The sequence below is a fragment of the Gobius niger genome (assembly GCF_951799975.1).
Source record: "Gobius niger genome assembly, chromosome: 6".
NCBI lineage: Eukaryota > Metazoa > Chordata > Actinopteri > Gobiiformes > Gobiidae > Gobius > Gobius niger.
The window spans coordinates 12,244,859-12,269,601 of NC_136857.1; the positions used below are offsets into that span (position 1 = coordinate 12,244,859).

Sequence of the window (24,743 nt, forward strand, 5' to 3'; positions counted from 1 at the left end):
TTGTTTTTGAACGTTCGTTTGCGCTAAAGTCAGCGATCAATTCCATTAATTACCCACGATACAGAAAGATACAGCCTCCGTGTAAGTCTGTGAATGTGAACCAACTGAACAAGCAACCCATTCAAGATCAAGAAGTCGATGACAAGATATAACTCTCCAACCTAATCCCGTGCAACATCTGTGGACCCACCTTTAGATCTTAAAATGATGAGCTTGCTTTCCGTACATCAGAGCGCTGCCACTCTTCCTTGCTATATACACGAGTGAAACCTCATTTCTCGAGATGTTGGAGAAATAAAGTGTCAGTGCAATTATCCTGCCATGATTGCGGCATTCCACGGCGGAGGGAGGTAGAGATAAAGGTCTTGAGGATAAAACGCATGAATAAACCAACCAGTGTAGTGTAGTGTATGTTGAGGAAAAGAAATAGTCTTTCCTTTCAGCTTTTGTATTTATAACATTCATTATTATGTGTGTAGACGCGTTGGCAGCTTGTTATTGTTTAATTAGTATGTATGAATGCAGAGGACGGCCTGCATATGAATGACCTTGCCGAAAAATGGGGGGGGGCGGAGTGGGAGGAGGGAGGATGAATGCTCGCCATGTACCCGCAGGCCAAACATAGAATAACATTATGATAACAATCACAACTTAAATACATAATACTGTGCTCTCCTCAGTCTGTTTATATCTGTATTTATTCCTATTGTATGATGAAAATGTGCTGTCCCCTGTGCGTCTTGCCTTTACACACGTCTACTTTTTGACTTTGACTTTGAATACAGAGCGGTTTTGTTTTTCTCAAAAAGCCAACATTGTTTAGGGGCCGACTAAATGCATGGGAGTCACAGCCCCCGGCCCTAATCCGAGTGAGACCCGTAGAGAATTCTGTCTCTTCCACTTGATCCTGGTTCTGCTTTGATGAGTGTTTCTTTCCTCTAGGCCTTTGAATGGTTGCCGGAGACTGTGTACATAAAATATTAGGACATGGAGGAGGCTGATATACAGTGACTGCACATATTTTATGCCTTTGCGGAATGACCTGTCGTTGATCAAAAGCCTCCAAAACCTTTAGTAACCTGGCCAGCCTTAAATACGGTTTTATGTCCTTGGGTGTATTGTAAAAGCAGACAGCGATGAAAAAAGATGCTGCGCTGTGCATCTAACTATTCTGAACTAACATGCTAGCCTTCTTGTTTACAATATGATGGTATTGCTCCTTGATGTGCTTATAAAGTCATCCTTTTGAAGCATTTGGATGTTAGAAATGCATAAGGAAAAGTGCAGAATTAGATAACTGTATGTTAAATTCTAATGCAAATGATAACAGATACGTAAACAAAGTAAGTAAGTAAGTAAGTAAAGTAAACTTGAATCATCCAGCCTCAGTTGTTGATAGAAACAAGTCTTCTCAAATAACTGATCTGCCAGAGTACCAACCATACACTCGGAAAGTGGAGCGAGTCCGGCAGATTAGGACTTAACTGCTTCATAATAAAGATGCATGGCTTTTTTGTTCATTGATAAATCTCTCAGCGCCCAAGTGGTGCCCCTTAATCATAAAAATGAATGGTGTTTCTCTCATTTTGAAACGTGTGGATGATTTCAGAGTGGCTTGACCCTCCCTTCCTCTTCCATCCCTCTCCTGGGCACCACTCGTTACATGAAGTCACCGCTCTGTTGTTCCGGACGATAACTTATGAGTAATAGCAGTTCAGGCAAAAAGCAGCATGACATAAGGAGGGTCGTTTGAGGTGGGGAATGGGAGAGGTGTGATTTTGTTCTGTGTTACATTGTCTCTGGTTCGTTTGCCAGCGAGGACTTGGCAAACCCGGGTCTTCTGGGGCCTCGGTGTATTGCTGTAACTTCCTTTTCGGTGGCTCATTACATTCTAGTAATTACGCAAGGCTGAACATCAACTACTGCTTTCATGCAAACTTGGTGAGGAAGTAAACCTATGGCTGGTGTGTGCCACATGGGGGCGCCAGTTTACACAATATGAGGCCTTGGAAGCTTCGACCACAGATGACTGAACTTTTGTTTTAACTGAAGTCAGCAGCAGGATTAGAGGCGTCTCCTTTAAATACTAAACTGTATCTCCTAATTTTGTCAGATTCTATTCCTTTGATGTTTCTGTAGCGACTCATCCGCCTAATATTCGGATGCTTGTATATTAATCTGGAATAGGATTTATGCCATATTCATCTGCTTCTTCACATTTGACCAGTCAATGACGAAAATAGCATCTGTGACAGTGTCTATTTGAGCATGAGGCTGCATTGAATCCTGATATAAAGATATAACCCAAAAAAATCTGCCCAGCCCTACACCCATGAGTGACCCCTCATCCTTTTTTATCCAAGCTGTAGAAATCCCTTTGTTACCCCTGCAAATTACTGTGGGAATAGAATAAAACGTTGTACAAATAGGAACAACATGCCTCCAATTCAGTGAAAATAGACACAAACCTCATAAAAGTCTCAAGTGTTTTATTTGGATGACAAATTGCGCAGCCTTTTCGATGTTTCTGACAGTGACCTACATTGTGTGGGAGGGATATTGACAGTTACTACTTATTGTTCAGTTTGCGGTCATTGTCCCCTAAGCGCGTACGTGTTTTAGTTTGACATGACGGTGCCAGGGTCTTTGGGTTTTACAACGGTCCCTGTCATATTTTCAGCAGGCGATGACAAGCGCACGGCAACAGGAATCGTTTCAGAGAGGCCGTTCCATTATTGTTTTTGGTATTTTTATTGGTCCACAAGAGTTTTAAAAATACGAATGATTTTATTTTTACAGCGGCCATGCTCCACGCGGGCCACTTTTGTGTTTTACTTCTTTTGGAGCCCCAGACTTTGACTTAGGAGTTTGGATGGAGTTAAGAGAAGTTTTGTGGTCGTGCCCCGGAGCAAGCTGTTTTTAGATTTATTTATTTTTTTTCTCCCCCCAAAGTCACAAAGTCTTATGCACTTTGCTTCTCTCGTATTAGATTAGCGCCCGGCTTGAACAAATGGTCATGAAAGTGTACGCTTTGCAACCACAGGGAATCAACAAGTCTCCCACAGGACAATAAAGCTGCTTGTGCAAGAAGTGGAAATAGTTGTGCTGACAGCTATTTGTTTTACATGAGCGCTGATCAGTGCCATGAGTCACTTCATTAACACAAAAGAGTGAGATTATTGGTTAGGCCTTTTAGTTGGTTGCAATCTCTACACTACACACTACACTACACACTTTGCATCAAAGCAACGGTTCTCAAATTATGGCAAGGGCATCACTTGTTTAGAGCCTCTCAAGTATCAGATAAGACTATCAGAATGGATTTGTTGAATGGTCTCCTAATGCACCCAAGGCATTGCACAAAGATTGTGTGGGAACCACCTTCCAGCAAATCAACATGTTGTTCTACATGCAGGATATTGTATTTGGTAGTTTTACATTGAAATATGTGATCCTGTGGTGGAATATATGTTATAAATAGGTTTAGGGGCAAGTTAATTCAAGTTCACTCAATGATGCCTAATAGCTTAAGGATTTGAGGACCCACAATCTTAATCATCTTTAAATTAAACTTTAACCGGTTCTTTAAAAACGAATGATACGGTTTCATTCATTTTTCTGCTTTGATCTGAATAACTTAGTACAGTACAGTCGGTCACTTCTAGGCCCTGACTGCATGTTACAAACGTTTGTGATTCTCTAGAAAATGTGCTGACTAACAGTGTGTTCAGGATGTAAATTTTAGGGTCATCAGGAGGTAACCACGTCTACGTTCACAGCCTAAACAGTAAAGCGGTAAGTCAGCACGAGGCGCTGTGGGACATGACTAAGACAAAAGTCACGGCTTCTCAACAGTACCGAGACAGCCTGGGACGCTCACTGAAGCTGCCTTTTGTTGGTGGTCCCTGTGTGAGGGGAAGTGTACGTGGTGGGCTGACATATGTGCACTGGTTTAATGATAAAGGCCTGCGTGTGTCTGGCTGGATATCGCCTCTTTGTGATGCGGGAGTATAGTTTAAGGTAGCCCCATAGACTGAGAGATAAAATGAATGGCTGCTGTTCTCATCATAACATCCACGCTACTGGAAGGGAGAGGCCCCTTTGCTCCTAAAAAGGCATGCGGCAATCCTGCACCTCACCCGTCCACAAAGACATTTCTCTTCGCCGACTATGTTTAGGCGTCCGGTTATGAAAGTATTCCTCCCCCCCTTTCCCATGTCCATGACCCATGTTAGTTACACTACAAAAAGTAGTATATATGGATTTACTAATATATCTAGATAATTTAGCGTGTGTCTTGGCATTTCTGACCGTTTTTAATGTCATTTCGCTGTAAATATGATAATAAATGTGCCATTAGGACAAGCGCTATTTTCTTGGGCCCCACAGACAAAGAGTTATCTGGAAATAAGAAGCGATGTCAAACAATGTCAGTGGTTCTCGAACTTCTAAGTACCACTCGGCTTAGATCAAGTTTGATATAGATGGAACCTGGTACTAAAAATGGTCTAAAAGAGACAGAATTTGGACTACATTATGTCTAAAATTAACTGAGTGTAATCCATGGAATAACAACTGAAATGCGTTACTAAAGCAAATTAATATACTTCTCTAGTCTGAAATCTAAAAAAGACATCTCCCGAGATGAATAAACCTGAGTCATTTAAACTTATCGAGTAAATTCTTTTTTGCAGTGTACGTGTTCCCGTCTGCTCTCATATGGTTTTAGCTATTTTTAATGTTTTTCTGCACAATTTCACACAAAGCTAAACGGCAGGGCAAAATTTTTCATCGGCGGGTTGTTATTTTGCCTGGCCTGGCCAAAGCAAACTTCTGCTGGTGAAGAATGTATGCTCGTTTTAATCGAAGACCAGAGCCCCCATGCTCAATTTGAACTGGAATAAAGCTCTGCGGTGCCCATGAATGACGCAAAACTGTGTGCATGAGTGCATGTGTGTATGTTTCAGAGAGATTTGAGAGAATAAAGACATTTCAGGGTTTTAGACAATACAGCCTGAGGCCAGAGCTAGATATTGGTCTTTTGTTTGTACCTCTTTACCACAGTGGAGATAAGGATGTTGTCCCACCACTTGCTATTGTTAATGCTAGATTATGTAACGTGTCGTTTTTGCACTTGAACTGCCGTGATATAAAAGAAATCTGATTTTTAAAAAAGTCTGACATCAAAAGTGAAATCAATATGAGGTAATTCTGCGACAGATTTCCCAGGCTCTGGAGTCAGTATCAAACACACCCACGGAAACCATAAATTGCCTTGTGTTTTATCAGCCTTTGATAGTGTGAAGCTTTCCCGTCAATCCCAGAAGGGCTGAATGTTGCTATCGTCTGTGGAGTGACCCAGCAGAGCCTTCAGCTTGGTTCTGTAATGGCTGCTATTAACCTATCAAGATCTGCCGAAGGGTGCTTGCGGCTCTTTCCCACCCCCCCACCTCCCCCTTCACTTAGCCTACGCACCGTTGCCAAAACCACGATGGCCCCATTAAAGCCTCACTCCTGCCCTCCAGAGACCAGAGAACACCAAAGTCTGCAGTCTAATTGGATTCATTTGTCGAGATTTGGACATTATCTATCTGCGTACCCATGACTGGTATGTGGCCTGTTCCCCCCGCGGGCATTTTTACCCCGTCACACTAAGTTTTTTTTTTGATGACCCGAAGTGCGTTTCTTTGCCATTATTGGATTCTCATGTTCACAAAATAATGGATTCTTTCAGTGGATGTGTGTCTTGCTTTGTACAACATAGGCCCTGATCTCCAAAAAACTCCACTTTGGGTCAAATGTGGTATTAATGCTTTGCAGAAGTCTGTGAATGGCGCTTTGTCTGTCCTAAAAAAAAGACAGAAGTAAAAAAGAAAAATGAAAATGGAAACATAATTTAAGCATTTACTTGAAAAACTGACCTACTTTTCCAACTAAAGAAAAGAATTATCGCTACACCAAAATGATTGTGTTCAAATTGTTGATTTGCCACAAGCAAGTGACAAGCCACCAGATGTTTGCGTCCTTTGAAATGTACTTGGAGGCCTCAGGGGCGTCTTTGGCACAGTGTCCCACCTCAGCAGCATCTGCTAGTGTTTTGTCTCGTAAAACTCACTGCATGTTGTGTACAAGGCTTAGTGTGTGTCCATCTGATAAAGCCTGTTGAACACAACTCCTACCATCACTGCAGTGACATGAGGTTAGCCACAGAGAAACTTGTTTTTAAGTCACACTTAACTTTCATTATCCATAGTACAATGTGGGACAGCAATTCTGAAAATAAAAGCATAAAAACAAACTCCAGACATTCCAGAAATTTAAACCTGAGTTATGTCCTTTCTCATTAGTTTCAGTCACGTGACTTTTCCCCCAGTTATGCTTCCATTTTAGGACTTTGACCATCCAACTGACAGAACACCAATGGATACATTATGTTTCCTGCTTTGTTAACGTCACAAATTAAACATTTTGTCATGTTAAGTTTAAGATCGTTGTAGATATTTAAGTTATAAAAGTTGGGGCAATGATTCTTTAGGTTTTTATAAAAGTAGTAGTTCCGCCCTTTTCCAACATACTTGAAAAAAACGTCTGTAAATGCTGCACCAAATTTAATATAATAATGTCTGCCTTACTTCATCAGTTCTTCACTTCCGAAATACGTGCCAGTTGAAATACAGGAGAGGCTCCGGAAGTATTGACCAACATCACTCAAAACATCAGTGTAAATAAGCTGGAACTGCTGAAAAGTATGGCTGTGACTGTGTCACTGTCACTTGGTGGCTAATTCAAATAACCATTTATCATATTGGGTCATGCTGTCATAACATCTCTATAGTCCAACTATAACCTTGGTTCCATGATAAATAAATAATAATGCTAATTGCAACACACTCGCTAAAGCTAGCATAGCTAGTCCTGAGATCTCACTGAGGAGGCTCTGCGCCTGATAAAAATGTAATTATTGCAAGGAAAGAATGATCTTTGCTGTGCTTTCATGTTGCCTTTAGAGTAGAGTCAGGAGGTAGAATTGAGCCTGTGATTGGGAGCACTAAAGTATGTCCATTTGTCGACGCATATTAAGTAGCCATGTGCTCTGCTTGCCACTCAGGCCTTCAAAGTAATACAGTGGAACTGGCAAATACTTAATGTTTATGGCTTTTATGAAAAGAAGCTTCTGAAGATTAAAGCAAACCATCCTCAACTCAATCAACCCAGTCCAGTCCAGTCGAAGATGTTCAAATCTCTACTATAAGGGAAAATTCCAGGACGACAGAGAGCCTACACAAAGGATATTACCACAACCTGTTTTCTGTGATGTGTATAACCCTCTTCTCAGCGTCTTTTGTTTCTTTCTCCAGATCGAAAACCTGTTGGAACAATTGAAGGATAAAGACAAACAGCTGACCGGGTTAAGGGAAAGGGTCCAAGGCCTTCAAACGGACTCGAGCAACACAGACACAGCCTTGGCCACACTGGAAGAGGCCCTATCTGAAAAGGTACATCAAGCACGGGTGGAAAAAAAGGGGGGTGTTACAGGAAGTTGGTCAAAGGTATGCTTGATTAAAGTGCATGGTTTGTTATGACTCAACATAACAATTTAATGACATCACTCTGCAATTTATAGGCACTGGACCACACGAGATGAGGTGCGCCAGGGGGAGACTGGGGAAGACAGGGCTGAGGATTGCATAGACACAAATGTTAGTCCACGTCTGTAGCTGTACCACACATCAGGGAGGAGATGGTGAAGGATAGAATTTATGAAAAGGGGGTGCTGCAGAGGAATGTTTTGGTCAGAAGAGGCACGGATGGAAATCTCAAGAGTTCAGGGATTGCAAAGGTGGAAACTAATATAAAGGGTATAGACTACAGATACGCGTTAGACCAGAGGTGGCAGTGGCGAGTAAAAAACAACAACAACTTCCATATAGTCCAGGGGTGTCAAACTCATTTTGGGTCGCGGCCTGAAATTCAGCTCCCACGGTGGGTCGCAGGCCGCATATAATGGAGATTTTCCAATAAATTAATAATAATAAGCTGTGATTTGGTCAAAGCCCCAACTTGACTGTAGTTTCATTAATAACTTACACTTGTATTGCACTTTACTAAGGGCAGGCCGATTATTTTTCTTGTGGCTATTTTTTTAATTAGTTCCCTCACCCTCAAGAGCGCGGAAGCTTCCTCCGGTGAATTATCTGCACCTGACGTTTTTAACATGATGCTAGTGACTGTCTACCAGTAACTCACTGCCTGCCATGTAATCTTGAGCTATTTATTTTTTTAGACAAGACCTCATAGGGAAATAACAGAGACAGGATATGTAAATGACTACACAAAATTCACTCGGAAGTCACGTGACGCTCTTGTGCATATAACCTAGCCTGGTCTTGTTTAGTCCGGTTTTGTATTTTTAGCTTGTGCTTTAGTCCTCCTTCGAAGGAACTCCGAAAACTAAAGTCATTTCAGAGGTGTTTCTTTGTGTGAAAATGTGAAAAACTTACCTCAGTGTCTCTATAACCTGATGCAGCAGTGTTGGTAGAACTTTCCCCCCCACCATACAATACAAGGATACCCTTCCCTTTGAATTGTATTAAACATTTTCTCAATGTCTTCATGTAAAATTAAGTTATACACTTTTAATTTTCATGCCTAATCTCCAATAACAGAAAGAATTCCATGGTTATCCTCGGCAGGGTACATTTAATTTCTAATTGGAGGCAGATTTAATGCTATAATGTGGACTCCAAATGGCCATGAAATGTCAAACAGCCTTGCCTGTCCAAACACTATCTGAAACGACTGGCTTTATTTCAGAAGGACTCTGTCTTGCTTCGGTCGATTGCATGCTCGGAGTTAGTACAAGCACGCATATTGTTAGGACTATATTCTAAAATGATTGCTTTGGCACAATAGGCACTGAAAGGGCTTCCAACTCTCATGTTTGTTTCTATTGTAAACCAAAAGATGGATTCTGGTTTACATTGCGTTGGCAAGGATTGCTGGCTAAGATTTTTTTTGAGTTCCCAGTGAGGCCAGATGCGAATGTCTAGCTCCATTTCTCAAAATTAGTTGTTAGTGCTTTGCCCTGCATCTGTTTTTGCACAAATGTATGTATTGAATTTGCATGTTTTACTTGCAAAATGCAGTTGAAATGAGGCAGATTTATTCCAAACTTAAAAGGCTTACTCCGTCAGTTGCCAACATTGAGTAATGGAAGTCGTGGATATGTGCATCCCCTTGGCTAACTCCCCTGGAACCAAATGTTTTCTCTTAAAATCATCTTTTATCACCTCAATGTGTTTTTGTGTTGTCAGAAGACTTTGAAATGGACAGGGAAAGAGGAGTATAATGACCAACTTCTTTTTCTATGTTAGCCCATGTATTTACGCAGAAACCACTTCAAATGTCGCCTACATAGCATTCAGCAGTGATGAGGAGTGTGCTGGTTGAGCCTTTTAGATTCTGCGGTGGAGAAAGGGTGTGTATATTTGTGTTTACAAGAGGCAGAGTGTGTGTTGCTAATTACACAGCCTGTCACAAACTGGCTTTTGGAGCCAGGCTCTAGCCACAGTTCTGCGGTCCTAATTAACTGGCTGGGGCTGAAGGCCTATGCTTTATATGAGTTTTGGTATATGTCTCTGCCTGGGTTCAAAAGGTAGAAGAAACTTTTGGGAACTGTACTCAAGGTGAAGCACTTCTGTTTCAAAATAAGACTTTCACCCAAACAAAAATATACAATTTCTGGTGTACAGGTCAAACTGGGTAGGGTGGGTGTAGCTCAGAGTTTTCCCACAAACTCTGGCAAGAAGGCTCTCTCTCTCTCTCCCAGTCCCCTACCAGGGCATAATGTCATTGTGTCCTTGAGCAAGTCACATAACCCCACCTTGTCTCCAGTGCCACTTGGATATGAATTTGTGTGTTTGTTTGTGTGTCTGTCTGTGTGTGTGTGTGAGTGTGAATAGGTTTATTGTTCCTTGACATAAAAACAATTTGGGTGCCAAGAAGAGAGAACACTTTACAAATAGTTTTTATTGGTGTTAATACTACCAGTAAAAGTGCATAAACTTCAAAATATTACAACAAAGTAAATCAAACACAACTCTTGCTTCATGACAGACAGACAGACAGACAGACAGACAGACAGACAGACAGACAGACAGTAAAGTGGTCTCAAGATTCTGAAAAAAAACATTGCAATTTCTTGATTTACTTGTATTCAAGTTAATTACTCAACAAGAATGTATTTACTTCACCCTCTGCTGGGATGTGTGTTTATGCAAATTCCACACTTTAAAATCTCTTTGAGGCCGTTTTTATTATCACATCCTGGTCTGCTTCCCTAAACCCCAAACATCCTTGACATATTTTATAATGTGGGGAAAACACCCAGGACCTATTAACCATGCGGTTTGTCTCTTACTGCCCTCTATGAAGCGCAGTACAGTGCCAGCTCGAGTTTTTGGGGGAGTGTTTGCCCAATTACCCGGGGGTTTCGAGCTGCCAATCATGCGGTGATGCCACATCGTAAAGCCTCGTTGTCGGGCCGAGCTCTGTGCCTAAATAAACACCTGAATAAACACCTTTATAATTGTTCCAGTCCACACCTACACTCTTTACACCACACGAACAGCACATGCAGGCCAGTGTAGGGCTGCTGTCCAGTGAGATTACAAGGAGAGAAATATATGGCCTAAACATTCACAATCTGGTTTATCAGTTGGCAATACAGTTGTTCACAAGTGATCTGTGCTACTTTCACTCCTCTATAAATCTGTCTCTGTCCCTCAACACTTTTGCTTCCCTTCCTCATTCTCCCTCTGTTCCACTTGGCGCTGCTTTGCCTCCTGCCCTATTATTTATGCGAGTATTATTTATGAATGGCATTTATTAGTTTGTCTTTGGCCGCGCTCCGTGAAGCCTGCTGGCAAGACTTTTCGCTCACGGACCGAAAAAAAAAAAAAAAAAAAAGATTCAACACAAAATGATTGAATGGTTGTCCTTTCACAATAGAAGCATAGTATACATTCCATAGTTTTTACTGAACTTGATGAACTTTATTGGGCTGTATCCATGTAGTCCCACCTCTGACTTTATATACAGCTTTGACTTTTTTTTTTTCACTTAAAGGGGGGGTAATATGCAAAATCGACATTTTCAAGCTTTACATCATGTTATTATGTCATTCCCTCATTAAATACATGCCTGAAGTGTTGCCTTGGCACATTCACGTATTTTTGAGTAATCTGTAAAAACTCTGAGGGCAGCCATTTTAGGGATAAGTTTGCCTGAGTCCTCCTAGGAACGCCCCCACCTCCTGGAGACGCCTCCGAGCTTTCGTCACCAGCCGAGTAACCAACCACTGCTCCTCAGCAGAACCCCCTCCCCACAGATGCCACAGACAGTGTGTGGAGGGGGCGTGTCGGAAAGGGTCGGAAAGAGACAGAGGCCTATTTCAAGACATTCGCTACAGCCATTTTGAGAGAGCAATTTTATACAAGGCAGTTATTCTAATTTACTGCATTTACAGAGCAACAGAAGGTTTGGTCATCATTGTAGTGTGCTATTGACTGGTGCTATGTGATTGAAGAAAGCAAAGGGGCTAGATACAAGTTCGCCATTTTATACTCACTACTGCCACCTTAGGTCATACATGTAACTGCACCTTCTATATTAAGTGCAGGATTTTAGAGGCAGTTGTGGTGAACCGGTCTGGGCTCATTCTACACATTAGGACATTGTTGGAACATGTAGGGGGAGGAAAATACATAATTTTAACATTTGTAAACTCTGTATAGTCCCTTTAAGGTAACATAAATACAACCTTCCTCAAGTAAGTTTTTCAAGACCAGTCTTCTGTTTTGTCATTATCCTGTTTTTGTCTCTGTATTTTTAGGAGCGTGTGATTGAAAACCTGCGAGATCAAAAGGAGAGAGAAGACCGGATGAGACTGGAGGACATGGAGCTTCTAAGGAAAGAAAACCAGGAATTAAAAGACAAACTATTAGCGCTGCAACCTCAAAAACTACTGTTGACCAACAACCAACCATCAAGCCCCGCCCCCAGCCTGACCCAACGGATTGACGTAGAGGTCAGTATGTCAGTGTTGTAAATCAGTACTAAGTAACTTGTTTACCTTAATAAATCCTTTTCGTTGACCCTCTGGGGGTAATATAAGTGTTAATGGGATGATTGGAAGGTCTTTCATTTCCCGCTGGTGTCTCTGGACAGAAAACCACTATACGCAACTTTCCCTGCTCTGACCCGGAACACCAACACACACTAATGGAATCACGAAGAAGAAGCTAACAGGCTAACGGGCAAAGCTAACTAGCGCCACTTAAACAGTATTTACAGCCAAGTTTGAGTGACAAAAATTATGTCCATTGTGTATTTGGATGTACAATATCCCTCTTTCCCTTTGTCCTTTCTGTCAGCGTAGTATTTATTCTCACGGACAATTAATGAGTAAAAAACCATGCTACGACACCTGCAGTGGTGCTTATGGCCACTAGGGGCATGAGTTACTTAGTACTGCTTTAAGTGTTTTTGAAGTCTTCTTGTGATGTTAGTTCGTAGAAATGTTTGTATACTATCTCCAGAGTCTAGATAAGAAGCACAGCAATGAAAATAATCATTTATTTCCCCTTACTGACCTCATGTGGCTAGTTTTAGTATTTAGTGTTAGAGGATTACATTAAATCGCCATTTATCATACTGGGTCAGGCTTTACAGTCGTACTATCTCTGTCATAGCCTTGACTGTGGTGCTCAGACTCTTGCATATCAGTATGACGCTCTGAGAGGGTTTTTATCCCTTTTCTGTGGAAGCATAGACAGACTTGAATGGTAGGACTAGCGCAATGTCTCAAGTTCATGTCTCCGGTTTCCTTACCGATGGTAAATAAACTTCTCCTGCATAAGGCATCCAGACTGCTGCCTGTTTTTCATCTATCCTCTCGAACACCATTGTTAATTCTCGAACATTTAGTATTTAATCTTTATGGGTACAATTGAAAAAAAGTCCTTGGCCGATTGATGACCTTTTCCATATTTTATTGTCTAACCGGAAAACCAACCAACCAAAGTAAGTGAAGCCGTAACCCTGACAAAGGTGAAACGTCCATATTGAAGAAGTAATAACCACCTTTCTCTCAAACATTTTGTTCTTCTTCAAAGAAATACCAAGAACTTTATAATTATCTTTTTAGTACAAAAAGAAAAACAGATCTCAGCTGCTCTACAGGTTGTAATATACTGTTAGCACTCTGTATTTACCCAGATAACATCCACTCCTAATTCTACCTCCCAGTGCGCATTGACTTTACTGTAACAGATTCTGTGGTAAAGGGCCTTTTTGCACTACTGGCTTACAGGATTAAGGGCTGCATTAAAACAGGGTGATTTATGGTCTGAAATGTGCCGCTATGGCACTGCGGCTGCCAGGTCAGGGCCCTGTTGTCTTTTTACTCTTTCTTCCTCCTCACTCAGGTTTACAAGCCAGAACACAGTCTGCAGAATTTATGAGAATACTTCTTTTATATCATACACACGTAGTGCTCATCTGAAATTATATCTTGTTGAACGTTGACGCGGTACCACATGAAAGCAGTAGCAGCTCCATCATTCTTTTTGGGAGTAAATTCTCACTCTTGACAGAAGTGTGGCCATAATTGTGCTATTTTGTGTACTTGGCAGGAATCTGACTTGTTATGTAAACTTAAAAAAGAGAGAAAATTGGTGCCTGGTTGTTTTTTGTCAGTACCTGGTGCAGTGTGCAGGGGTCAAAGCTGGACTAGTCGAAAAGGAACTATGGCATGTCCCATCGCCTCCTCTAGAAAGACATACTTCATATAATATCCAAAAAATATTGCAAAAATACAAGCATTCATTTAAGGACAGGTGGATATCATGGTAAAAAGTTATGAAATTTGATCAAATGAAATAATGTTATATGTATTTTGGGCATCATAGCTATCGATTTTAACCAACCAAAAGGCATACAAATTAATATGTATCTTATTTCTGAACCAGGCCTGAACAGAATGAGTCAGTTCAGCTGGATGGGTGCAATATTCAAGTTTTCTCAATGACATCTTTATGGGAAAATTGTCTCTTGTTTTATGACTTTTTATATAGCTACCACTTAAAAAAAAGTTACACAAGTTCATATAACGCTCGTCATTTCCACTAATCACAAACATTTAAAGTTGTTGTTTATGTTAGCACACAGTGAGCCATTGTGGCAAGCCCTCTCCAATCTATAATCACTTTGTTTGTTCCACCTTTACAGCATTCTTTTCATCTGCCGTAATACATTCCTCTTTATGGCGCTACTTTTTTAACATTTTCGTCTATTGCCCCCCTGTTATTTTCATGCCGGATCTACTAAAGATGTCCCCCAACTGATCCCTCGTTGCTAATGTTTTAGCCCAATCTTGGACCTTTCACTACACTATACCTTTACACCTACACAGCGTTTTTTAAACTGAGTGGTCTGAACGGTTTGCATTGGCCGATTGTTGCGTATACCGGCAGATGTTTGTTATTGCCGTGACTTGCAGACTTTCAAGTTGACCTGCTGGTCCTGGTGGTGACGTCCATTCATCATCTTCCCATAAAACTCCATTTGTTGATTCCAAAGTTAATAAAGGAGTTTTGTAGCTAAACATTTCTCTTCAAAGTATAACCCCGGGGAAGGCACTCAACAAGACGGCACCACACCTTAATCTGTGTCCTATTAAAAAAGCTCTTCCATTCCTCCTTGCCTTTGCTATGCGTGGTCTGGGGCGACAGTTTGGGCTCGGTGGGGCATGTTGTCTTATTACTGGATGGTTGGAGGTTCGAAATCACAGCCCCCACAGGTGCAGACTGTGGTTGTGTCCTTGGGCAAGACACTTCACCCACTTTGCCTAATGTGGTGTGTGTGAGTGGGTGTATAATATCAGTCTTGTCAGCCTCACTAGACCTCGTTTTTGGCTTTTTGTATAGTTTTGCAGATTTTTAAGCTGGATGCCCCTCCTGTCACAAACAGCCTCAACACTGTGACACAGCGACAATATGTGCTCAGGCCAAAGGCAACCCCCCCCCCCGATGCTCTGTAGCCTCCCCGCTGTAGACTTTACAGAGCAAAAGGGAATTAAGTTACCAAGAAAAACTCCACCAGCATCACCACCACCAAGCGCATTTACCTAATTTGTAACATTTACTCAGCAAGGAATGATAATAATAATTTTCACAGCCACATGCGGACTGTAACTGTATCCAAACAGGCTGTCACTCCTCTGTCATAATACGAAAAGGTCCAGTTGGTCATTGCATGGACTTTGACCCGCGGCTCCAGTGACACCGGTGTTTTCCACTGAAATGTCCCATAACAAATTCCAGTCCACTTAGTCTTAATGCATTTTGTTCAGGCTGAGATTGGTTTTGATGTGTGCGAGGAGTAGAGGCCGTGCACGGGGGGTACCGCGGCGCAGAGCTGCTCATTTTATCAGGAAAGGTGATCCTCATTTTACATAGGCTTTGGCATCTGTACAGTCGGGCACAAGCGGGTGTATTATTCCCGGAGACATTTTAGAAAATGCAAAGAGTTGAACAAGGTGTTGGAACAAATGACCTCTGCTTCCTCCCCTCTTCACCATATGCCTTTAAACCAAATGGGCATTATTGTTAGGAGGACATTTTTGGATAGATGCATTTTCCAAAACCTTTAGGGGTAACACTTTACTCTATAGCACATTAAGGTTTGATGCTTAGTATTTTCTTGGTAGTAATATGGAAACAGGGAGGCACAATGCATAATCCTTTGTTTACTCAGGTTTAAATGCCATATATTTTCATCCTAATGCCATGTTATTACTGTTGCTCTGTTTTGGTCATATATATATATTGTGTACCCATTTATTCAGTTTTTAAAGTCACTTGCACATTCAGGCCACAATCACACTTAGTCCACTTAAACTTTGATGCACTTCAAGGAAAAATGTGCTTCTTTTGTGCAGCTTGTGTGACATAACGCTAAGGACTAATGGAAACAAACTGACCAAAATGTACAGTTGGAAAAGGCACAAAAGGCATTAAAACAAGCACACATCTTCTAACCAAAGCATGTAAATTAAAATGAACAAAACAAACTGTGATTTCTTTATCCCCCCTCAATTTGCTCTCAATTGTCTTTAGTTTAATGTTTAAGTGTTGAGGAAATCTAGGGTTATGTAAGCTGCACAAAAGAAGCATTTTTTTCCCCCTGGAAGTGCTCCAGAGTTCACTTCAAGTGGACTGAGTCTGAAATGGCCTCTTTCTTAAATAAAATGGCCACACACACTTAAAACTAATGAAACAAAACAAAAAAAAAGTAAATAGATGCAAATTTATCACATACATTAAACAAAAGTCCCCAGTTCTAACTGTACTTAGGAGAGAGACCTCCACAGTCTGTACGGCTCGCACACAGCAAGACAAATATGGACAAAGTGGTTAGAAAAAAAGGAGGAAGGTAATTTAAGGTTGCATGCTTCCTTTGGGATATTTTTCTTGGAATAGTCTTTAGTGCTTTATTGACTTCAAACCTTTTACCTAAGAAAAATGTGGGGATGTTTGGTGGCCTCATAAACTTCCCCCAGACAAGCGCAGGCAGACAGTCATTTTCTCCTGGTAATAACTGAACTCCGAAGTGGATCTGAAGGATGGCCCGCGGAGGCTGACCACATGAGCAGCAGCGCAGGGGGCCGCGGGGTGATGAAGGGATGAGAGCGGATGAGCTCGATTGGACACGCTTTGGCTAAATCGTGACTCTGACCACAGTGGGCATTGCCTTACCTCTCCTGCAGGACTCACAGCCGCCCGGGTGGGATAGAATCACATGTGACCCCCGGGCCCTCATTGTTCATCACCGAAGTCTAAGTTACTGTATTAGTTCTGCCACTGTTTGAACTACGCTGGCCCTTTTGGTCAATCTATTTGAATCTGAATTAAAGGTGCAGCTCTTAATTTGTATTGTGGTAGGTGGGCTGCTTCTGATGGTACTTAACCTCTTAACCCCCACATGAACCAAGCACATTTTCTCCTGTTCAGCTTTACCCAAATCTAGAAGTGTCTTGAAAAAAAAAGAGCAACAAAGATGAGACGAAAACGAGGGTGAAAATGCAACAAAAAAGTGACTGAAAAAAAGCCACAAGAGAGTAAGAGAAAAGTGACAACAAAGAAAACATGAAAAGAAATGTCAATAAAGTGAACAGAAAAGTGACAAAAACGCAACAAAAGAGCAATAAAAAGTGACAAAAATGTGACAAAAACTTGAAAAAAAAACATGACTGAAGAGCCACTTAAACACCACAAAAGAGCAACAGAATAGTGGCGACAAAGTGACAAAAAAGCAATGAAAAGAAATGTCAAAAAAGTGACGACAACGCGACAAAAACGTGAGGAAAAAGATCTCTTTAAATGAGTTTTGTAGGTCTTGGCTTTCAAATGAGGCGTTACTCTGGCCTATAGGCTGTAACCTTTTAGATTTGGGTAAAGCTGAACAGGAGAAAATGCACTTGATTAAGGCGGGGTTAAGCTGTTAAAGTCATCTGCATTTCTTGTACTCTTTAAATTAGGGACTTTGGGTTAGTACTTGTTTTATCATGGTTTAGAGACATTTGGTGGTGTTTGTGTGAAAGGTTTTCTATAGATCTTCAATTGAAAATGAAAGTCAAGAAAAGTAACATACAGCGATATAATTAGTCTACACTGAACAACATTTGAAAAGATTATGGCAAGTTTCACTCTGTTCAATTGTTATTATCAATAACTAACCTCCTGGATTGACGGGTAGAGTGTGTGGGATTGATTCATAAAATGAAACATAAAAAAGCAATTCCCTAAAGGGGCTTTTCTAATGAAGTGTCTTTTGTTGTCTTGTTTGTTTGATGGTCAATTTTACAACATGACATCTCCAACACAAGTGTCTCATCTCCCCAGACATGACTCATTTCAGTTCCCAAACACCAGTCTCTGTCATCCTCTCCTACTTTTTAATTTGCAACTCTAGTGTCCTTTCCACTGTTCTGTTTGCATCTTCGCATTTATAATTTCTTTGATCTGACCATGTTTGTCTAAAAGTGCCACTTGTGTCTTTCATGTTCAAAGACGCACAGTTTAAATGGGACATCGCGAAGCCCTGACATCACCGAGCGTCTGAGGCTGCTGGAGCAGGAAGTGTCCCGTTACAGAGAGGAGTCGGTGAAGTCCCAGGCCGAAGTGGACAGGCTCATGGCGGCTCTGAGAGACGCAGAGACGGACCGATCTTTCAAGGACAGAAAGATATCTGACCTGGAGAGGTGAGGGTTAAATGTTAAATATACCGGTATTCTGAGTTATATAGCCTTGCTATAATTGGACACATATGTACCTGTCCTGATTATGGGCAAATAACCATCCCAGTGCAGTTGAGGTAATCGGATGGTCGCGATCCTTGCTACTACCTTGTTTTTGTACAGTTTAATTTTTCCCTATTGTCTACCCGATGCCCGTCTTTATCGTATCTAAAATGAAGAAACACTTAGTCCTTGAGTTTTTTGTAGTCGTCATTATTATTCACTTATATATCCTGAAATCCCTTGGCTCTATTAGGTAGTTTAAAAAGCCTAAATAAAGAATAATATAGGATCTTTGAACATGCCGCTTGTGTCTCAAGTGTAAGAGTACTTTCTGGTGTTTATGAATGAGTTATTGATGAGACATAAACAGTCTAGACTCTGAACGTGAGCCTTTGTGTATTTTGTCTGAAGAATATACCCACTTAAAATGCAATGCTGAAATACATGTTTCATGTGACATGACATTTCATCTCTTTTTTTGTGTGTGTCCCTGTCTGCAGGCCTGGGTGAGTAGATATTGAGTTTGGGGTCCACATTTTTCTTTGTTTTCCATTTCTCATCAGCAAATTATGTGTCATCATATCTCTATATTTTCATGCCCTCATTCACAGCATAAATCTTCTTTGTCCTCATAGTCTGTTTGCTCAAAGCCAAACCCTCTGACATAATGCGTCCACCCTCCGCCCTCATCATGTTCTGCTTCCTTTACCTGGTGCCAGTGTCTCCAAAACCACATGACTGTAATGCCATTGACGTAACCCACTGTTTTTAATGACTCCTTTAAACACTCCCAGGTATAATAGTGGAAAATTTTACAATGCCTTAAATTGGATTCCCACATTTCTTACTTTTGAGAGCTCCACTGAGACAAACAACATGCAGTGGTAATCTGCAAGAATGCTCATTAAGATTCCTTCACTTATACCTCTTACTTCAGTCATTTGTGATCCTGTCCTTTTTATATGTTTTTCGATGTTTAAAGGGCTTTTTAACTACTACATACTTGTTTGTGCTTTCTAGGTCAGTAGCTGTTTATACTGCTCTATTTGTCACCAGTGGGATGCCGTTCTATTATTTTCTGATTTATAGATTCGCATGAAGTGATAATGGCCTGACAAGTCATGCCGTTTTGTAGCCAATGTTGATTATTACTGATGAACTCTTTCACGCTGATAGCCTTAATGACCGAACATTGGCCTCATCAGCTTTGCCAAACGTGTGAGCTGTGGTTTGAAGTTCAGGATGGATCTGAACTGACCATGTTCACTGAAGCCAAGCGTTTCCTTCCTCATTTATTACCCGTTTTACAGACTCTACTCTTTGGCACGAGAACGCTGTGCTGAGTCAGAGCCCATTACACAGCAGTATATTTTACTCAACAATAGGATTTTTTAGTTTACAATTCGCTTAATCCAAGGCATCATTTTCCTGGTCGAGTTTCCTCAGCAAAAGTACTTGAGAGACAAGATCATTCACAATCACATTGAAATTACAACATGAACGGACACTATTGGTAAATCACAACAGCTGCAATTTTTTTGGCAAATATATCCGGGAAGACAAATATATCCGGCATTCATGTGCCTAATCCTGTGCAAAACCCCATATTTTACGCTGCTAAAACATGTTCTAAAATGCAAATGAGGTTTGAGTCCATTTTTTTTTGTATGTTGATGACTTCAGTATTGTTTTTGATATTGACGATGCAGCAACCAGTGTCCTGAATAATACAGTCATTTTACATTTTAATTACTATTATACCTATCTAACATAGCTTAAAGCAGTACAAAGTAACTTGTTTACCTTAATAAATCCTTTTCGTAGTCTGTCTGGGGGTAATACAGGTGTTAATGGGATGATTAGGGGGTTGTTCATCTACCCTGGTGTCTCTGGCCAGAAAATCACACATACAACTTTCCCTGCACCGGGTCGGAGGCCCCAATACGCACTAATAGAATCACAAAGAAGAAGCTAACAGGCTAACGGGCAAAGCTAACTGCGGGCTAGCGCCACTTAAGCAGTATTTACAGCCAAGTTTGAGTGAAAAAAATGATCTCCATTGTGTAATTGGATGGGCAATATGCCTCTCTCCCTTTGTCTTTTCTGTCAGCGTAATATTTACTCTCACGGACAATTAGTGAGTAAAAAAAACGTAACATGCTACGACACCTGCAGTGGTGCTTATGGCCTCTGGGGGCATGAGTTACTTAGTACTGCTTTAAGAGTGTGATTGGTAAGCGATTTGTGTGTTCGTGACATCCAGATTAACAGTTATGGGAATATAGTAGATTTTTATTACGTTTGGCAGTGTAACAACAGCTCAATACCACAGCTGATTTACGGCATGAGTATCATTATGTCTTTGGCAGATAGGGCCTGTCTTCCATTGATTACATTTGTGTATTAGAGAAATGTATCTTGTCCCTTCTAATCAGAGTGTTACTGTTGGAACAAGGACACGGGGCCAATTATCTACTATTCTGTGATATAAAAGTTACATGGTCAAGTCATTTTCAATCATCTTGTTGGCTGAACAACAATATCGGATAGTTACAGTCACTTGATCATTTTTACTTGATGTTTGGGGTCATCGTGACACTATACTAAAACATATTTATCCAGAATCTTGTGTCTGATCGTATTTTTCATCTGTTGGCTTCTTCCCATGTCCCAGATGTCTGTTTGTTTCGGCTCTGCTTCTAGTGCACCTCTAAGTTCAAAGTAAAACTCCTGGCACTTCCTGCAGATAAATATTTGCGCGAAGGATTGTAAACTTATTAATAGAGATGCACCAATCCAGCTTTTTTTGCTACCGATACCGAGTTTTGAGTATCTGCCGATATCCAATATTTACAGATACCAAGAGACTTTCTTAGAGGGACTAGAAGGAGTACAAACATGCTAAAATTATGTGTTTTTCTCCCCCTACTTGCTCCAGCTATGTCCTAATGTATAGAATGAGCCCAGACCTATTCACCACAACTGCCTCTAAAATCCTGAACTGTCACTCATAACGGTGTTTATTCGAGTCCGAAGTGCCGTCATGCACGAGTTTAATATAGAAACTGCAGTTACGCGTAAGACCTGAGATGGCAGTAGCGAGTTTAAAAATGTCAACTTCCATCAAGGCCCTTTAAAAGTGGCTATCTCTGAGTGGAACATTTAATTGACTCAACTTTCCATTTTTAGGCCAATAAAGTCATATTTTATTGTCCTGATATTACGGATCAATTATCAATTATATATGTATTGATAAACTCTTGGATAAACCATCAACAAGGATCACTGGACTTTTCTAAATATCCTTGGGTAAATGACAGGCTTTTGGTTACACTAATATAAAGAACTCACATAAAGTTATCTGATTATTACAAATGTGTTAGATCAGTTATTTCTTAAACTAAAATACAAACACTTGGCTTCAGCAGTGGGCAATTTTATTTTATTTGGCTACTTAAGATATTTCTATGTTAGTTTCTGGCCCAGCCCTGATTAGTTTTCATTAGCATAAGCTAGCTTTAGCATACTGATGCTAGCCTCGGCATTTTGCGTGGCAATCAAAAATGCATTTGTGTAGGTTAAAACTCAAGTCAGCAGTTGTATTCCCCAGGTTCTTAGCCTTAAAATGATATACAGCGTGACCATATTCACTTAGAGTTAGGTGGTAAAAGTTGTATTTTTAAGGTGTTGAGAGCCAAATCTGGTATCGGTTCAGCATCTGATATTAGCCGATACCCGATATCTTATCTATCAGCTCCAATATCCGATACAAGTACCGGATCGGTGCATCCCAACTTATTAATTAGCTCTGAAATTTTCCAATTCACTTGTATTTATTTCCAGCTTAATAAGCAATAACCAAATAGTCAACAAATGATGCCCTCCCGCTCATCTTCCATCTTAATTTCAGTTTAAACGGTTGTAGCCCTGAACTCTGTATCGCCTTTTATGATAAAGTTTTAATACAAAAAAATAAGTATGAATTAAGAGTAATAAGAGTAAAGGTTCAAAATCTGGATTTCGTCAAAGGTTATTATTCCTTCAAACTTTATATACCCAGATCAGTCCAATGAGAATGCATGACCTGTTCCAGCATCAACCTACTTCATATGCACAGTTTCCCACATTCAGATTTGGGAGCGGCCTGAGGTGACCGCAGCTTCCTGCCATCAAGCGCGCTTTTGCTACAGTTAAACCTCACTTTCCTTAAAGATAACAGACCTGTAATTCAGGGAAAATAGTCAAAGAAAAAAAGATAAAGAAAAATAGAAGAAAAAGTGGAGAGACAAAAAATATGTGAATCCACGTGAATGAGAGCTATGCATTGACAGCCAGAAGTGAATCGGAGTTGCTTGTGTTGGACAAAAGACAGAAAGTGAGCGCTCCAGAGAGGAAACGTGAAAAATGACTTATTACACTTCATTTGGAGGCTGAAATCATGTGCATGCCGCCTCGCTAATAAATGTCAGTTTTAAATAAAATGAATCCCCCTCTGTAAATTTGATCATTTACTAATCAACAAATCTTAAATATCATTCCTGCTTTTCAGCCAAACTCAAATACTTCTTACTCATGCACCTCATTTGCCTCTGGACTGATCCAAATACTTACCTCATTGCTGGTGCTGAAGGCTTGATGAGGGTGTATCACTTATCAAAAGGGACCAGTGTGTTGGTTTTTACACCTGTGCCAGTCATGGCCCTGACTGATAGGTGATATGCCCTCATGGCAAGTGCGTTCTCTATGGACATGCCTCAGAGCGAATAAAAACATTCACAGAAACATCAAAGATCTGTATAAACAGCCTTGTTCCCACCGTGGCAAAGACACACTCTGATACGCTACAGTTTTCCAAATAAATCATAATCTTTATCAGGCATTTTTAAAATCTACTGACCGATAACTAAAAGAGCTTCAAGTGCTCCCACTTAATCTTTTGGCATAAAAGAAAAGTATCCAGTCAGTTCACATCATGGTGCATTTTTCCCTCAGTCACAGTCAAAGGTTGGAAACACAGCAGTTTTAGTATTTGAAAGCAACAATAAAAAAGTGATTTGAACATACATTATAAATTCCCTTACACAGAGGGTTTGCCATTAATTATTCATCATGCTATTTTTAAAACTAATGCCACACAGAATGATCCCCCCACAGTGCAAAGAGACTCACGGGGCATTTGAGGGGCTGTGACAGCAGATATTTGTGCCGATGTGGGGGTGTCTGGTCGGCAGCACCCAGAGTCAACAGTGCAGTGTGGATATAGAATAATAATGTGGGCGAGGTGAGCAACTGCGTGGTCACAGCTTGTTTACAGTGTCGGAGGGTTCTCTTAAGCACTAATTTGTCACTGTCAGCTCTTTCGCACTTTCCTCGGCTTTTTGTGAGTCCGAATGTGTGAACATGTGTGTGCCCTGCGACTATTTCCAGAGTCGCTGCTGTGAGTGTGTGTGTGTGTGTGTGTGTCCTATCAGTCATTTGAATATTTGCAGTTTAATACGAGATCTAAGCATGCAGTGAATTAATCTTCCCTGATGGCTCGGGCATATTCCAAGGTGACAAGACATGATGAAAGAGGGTTCAAGGAGCATGAGACATCATTTTGTTTTGTTTTTCTCAAATGGACATTGAATTTAGAATCGTAAAATGTTGCTTCATCATATGTACAAACAAAAATGTATTAACTGTTGAGAAGACAAGTTTACCTTGGCACACTAAATGCCATCTTCTTACATGAGTTTTTGAAATATTTTTTCTCCAACCAGGATGTAAAATGTATCATTAATTTGACCTTTAGAAAAGAAGACACAACTGAGTTCCGGGAGTAATGTAACCTCTATAAATGAAAAACCACCAGGCCAAAGTGGCTTGTAGTAAAGATACAGACGGCATCTCTGGAATCGCCCATATGGTCATGTTTAAGGGAGAAAACAAAAAAGAGAAAAATTTAACTTTAATTATTGATAAAATACTTTAAAGAGGGGGTATTATGCCTTTTTCAATCACATAGCACCAGTCTATAGCAAACTACAATGATGACGAAACCTTCTGTTGGTCTGTAAATGCAGTAAATTAGAATAACTGCCTTGTATAAAATTGCTCTCTCAAAATGGCTGTAGCAAATGTCTTGAAATAGGCCTCTGTCTCTTTAAGAACCTCTGACCCTTTCCGACACGCCCCCTCCACACGCTTTCTGTGGTATCAGTGGGGAGGGGGCTCTGCTGAGGAGCAGTGGTTGGTTACTCGGCTGGTGGCGAAAGCTCGGAGGCGTCTCCAGGAGGTGGGGGCGTTCCTAGGAGGACTCAGGCAAACCTGTCCCTAAAATGGCTGCCATCAGAGTTTTTACAGATTACTCAAAAATACATGAATGAACCAAGGCAACACT

General features: G+C 40.8%; 1 protein-coding gene across 1 annotated transcript in view; it reads left to right on the top strand.

Annotated features, from left to right (window-relative positions):
- LOC306964989 (ERC protein 2) overlaps positions 1-24,743 on the top strand; it is a 138,651-nt gene that overhangs the window by 28,759 nt on the left and 85,149 nt on the right. The window contains exons 9-11 of the mRNA XM_079559176.1: positions 7,359-7,496; positions 11,894-12,088; positions 18,132-18,322. Coding sequence (XP_079415302.1) covers positions 7,359-7,496; positions 11,894-12,088; positions 18,132-18,322 — 524 coding nt within the window. The remainder of the gene's footprint in view (positions 1-7,358; positions 7,497-11,893; positions 12,089-18,131; positions 18,323-24,743) is intronic.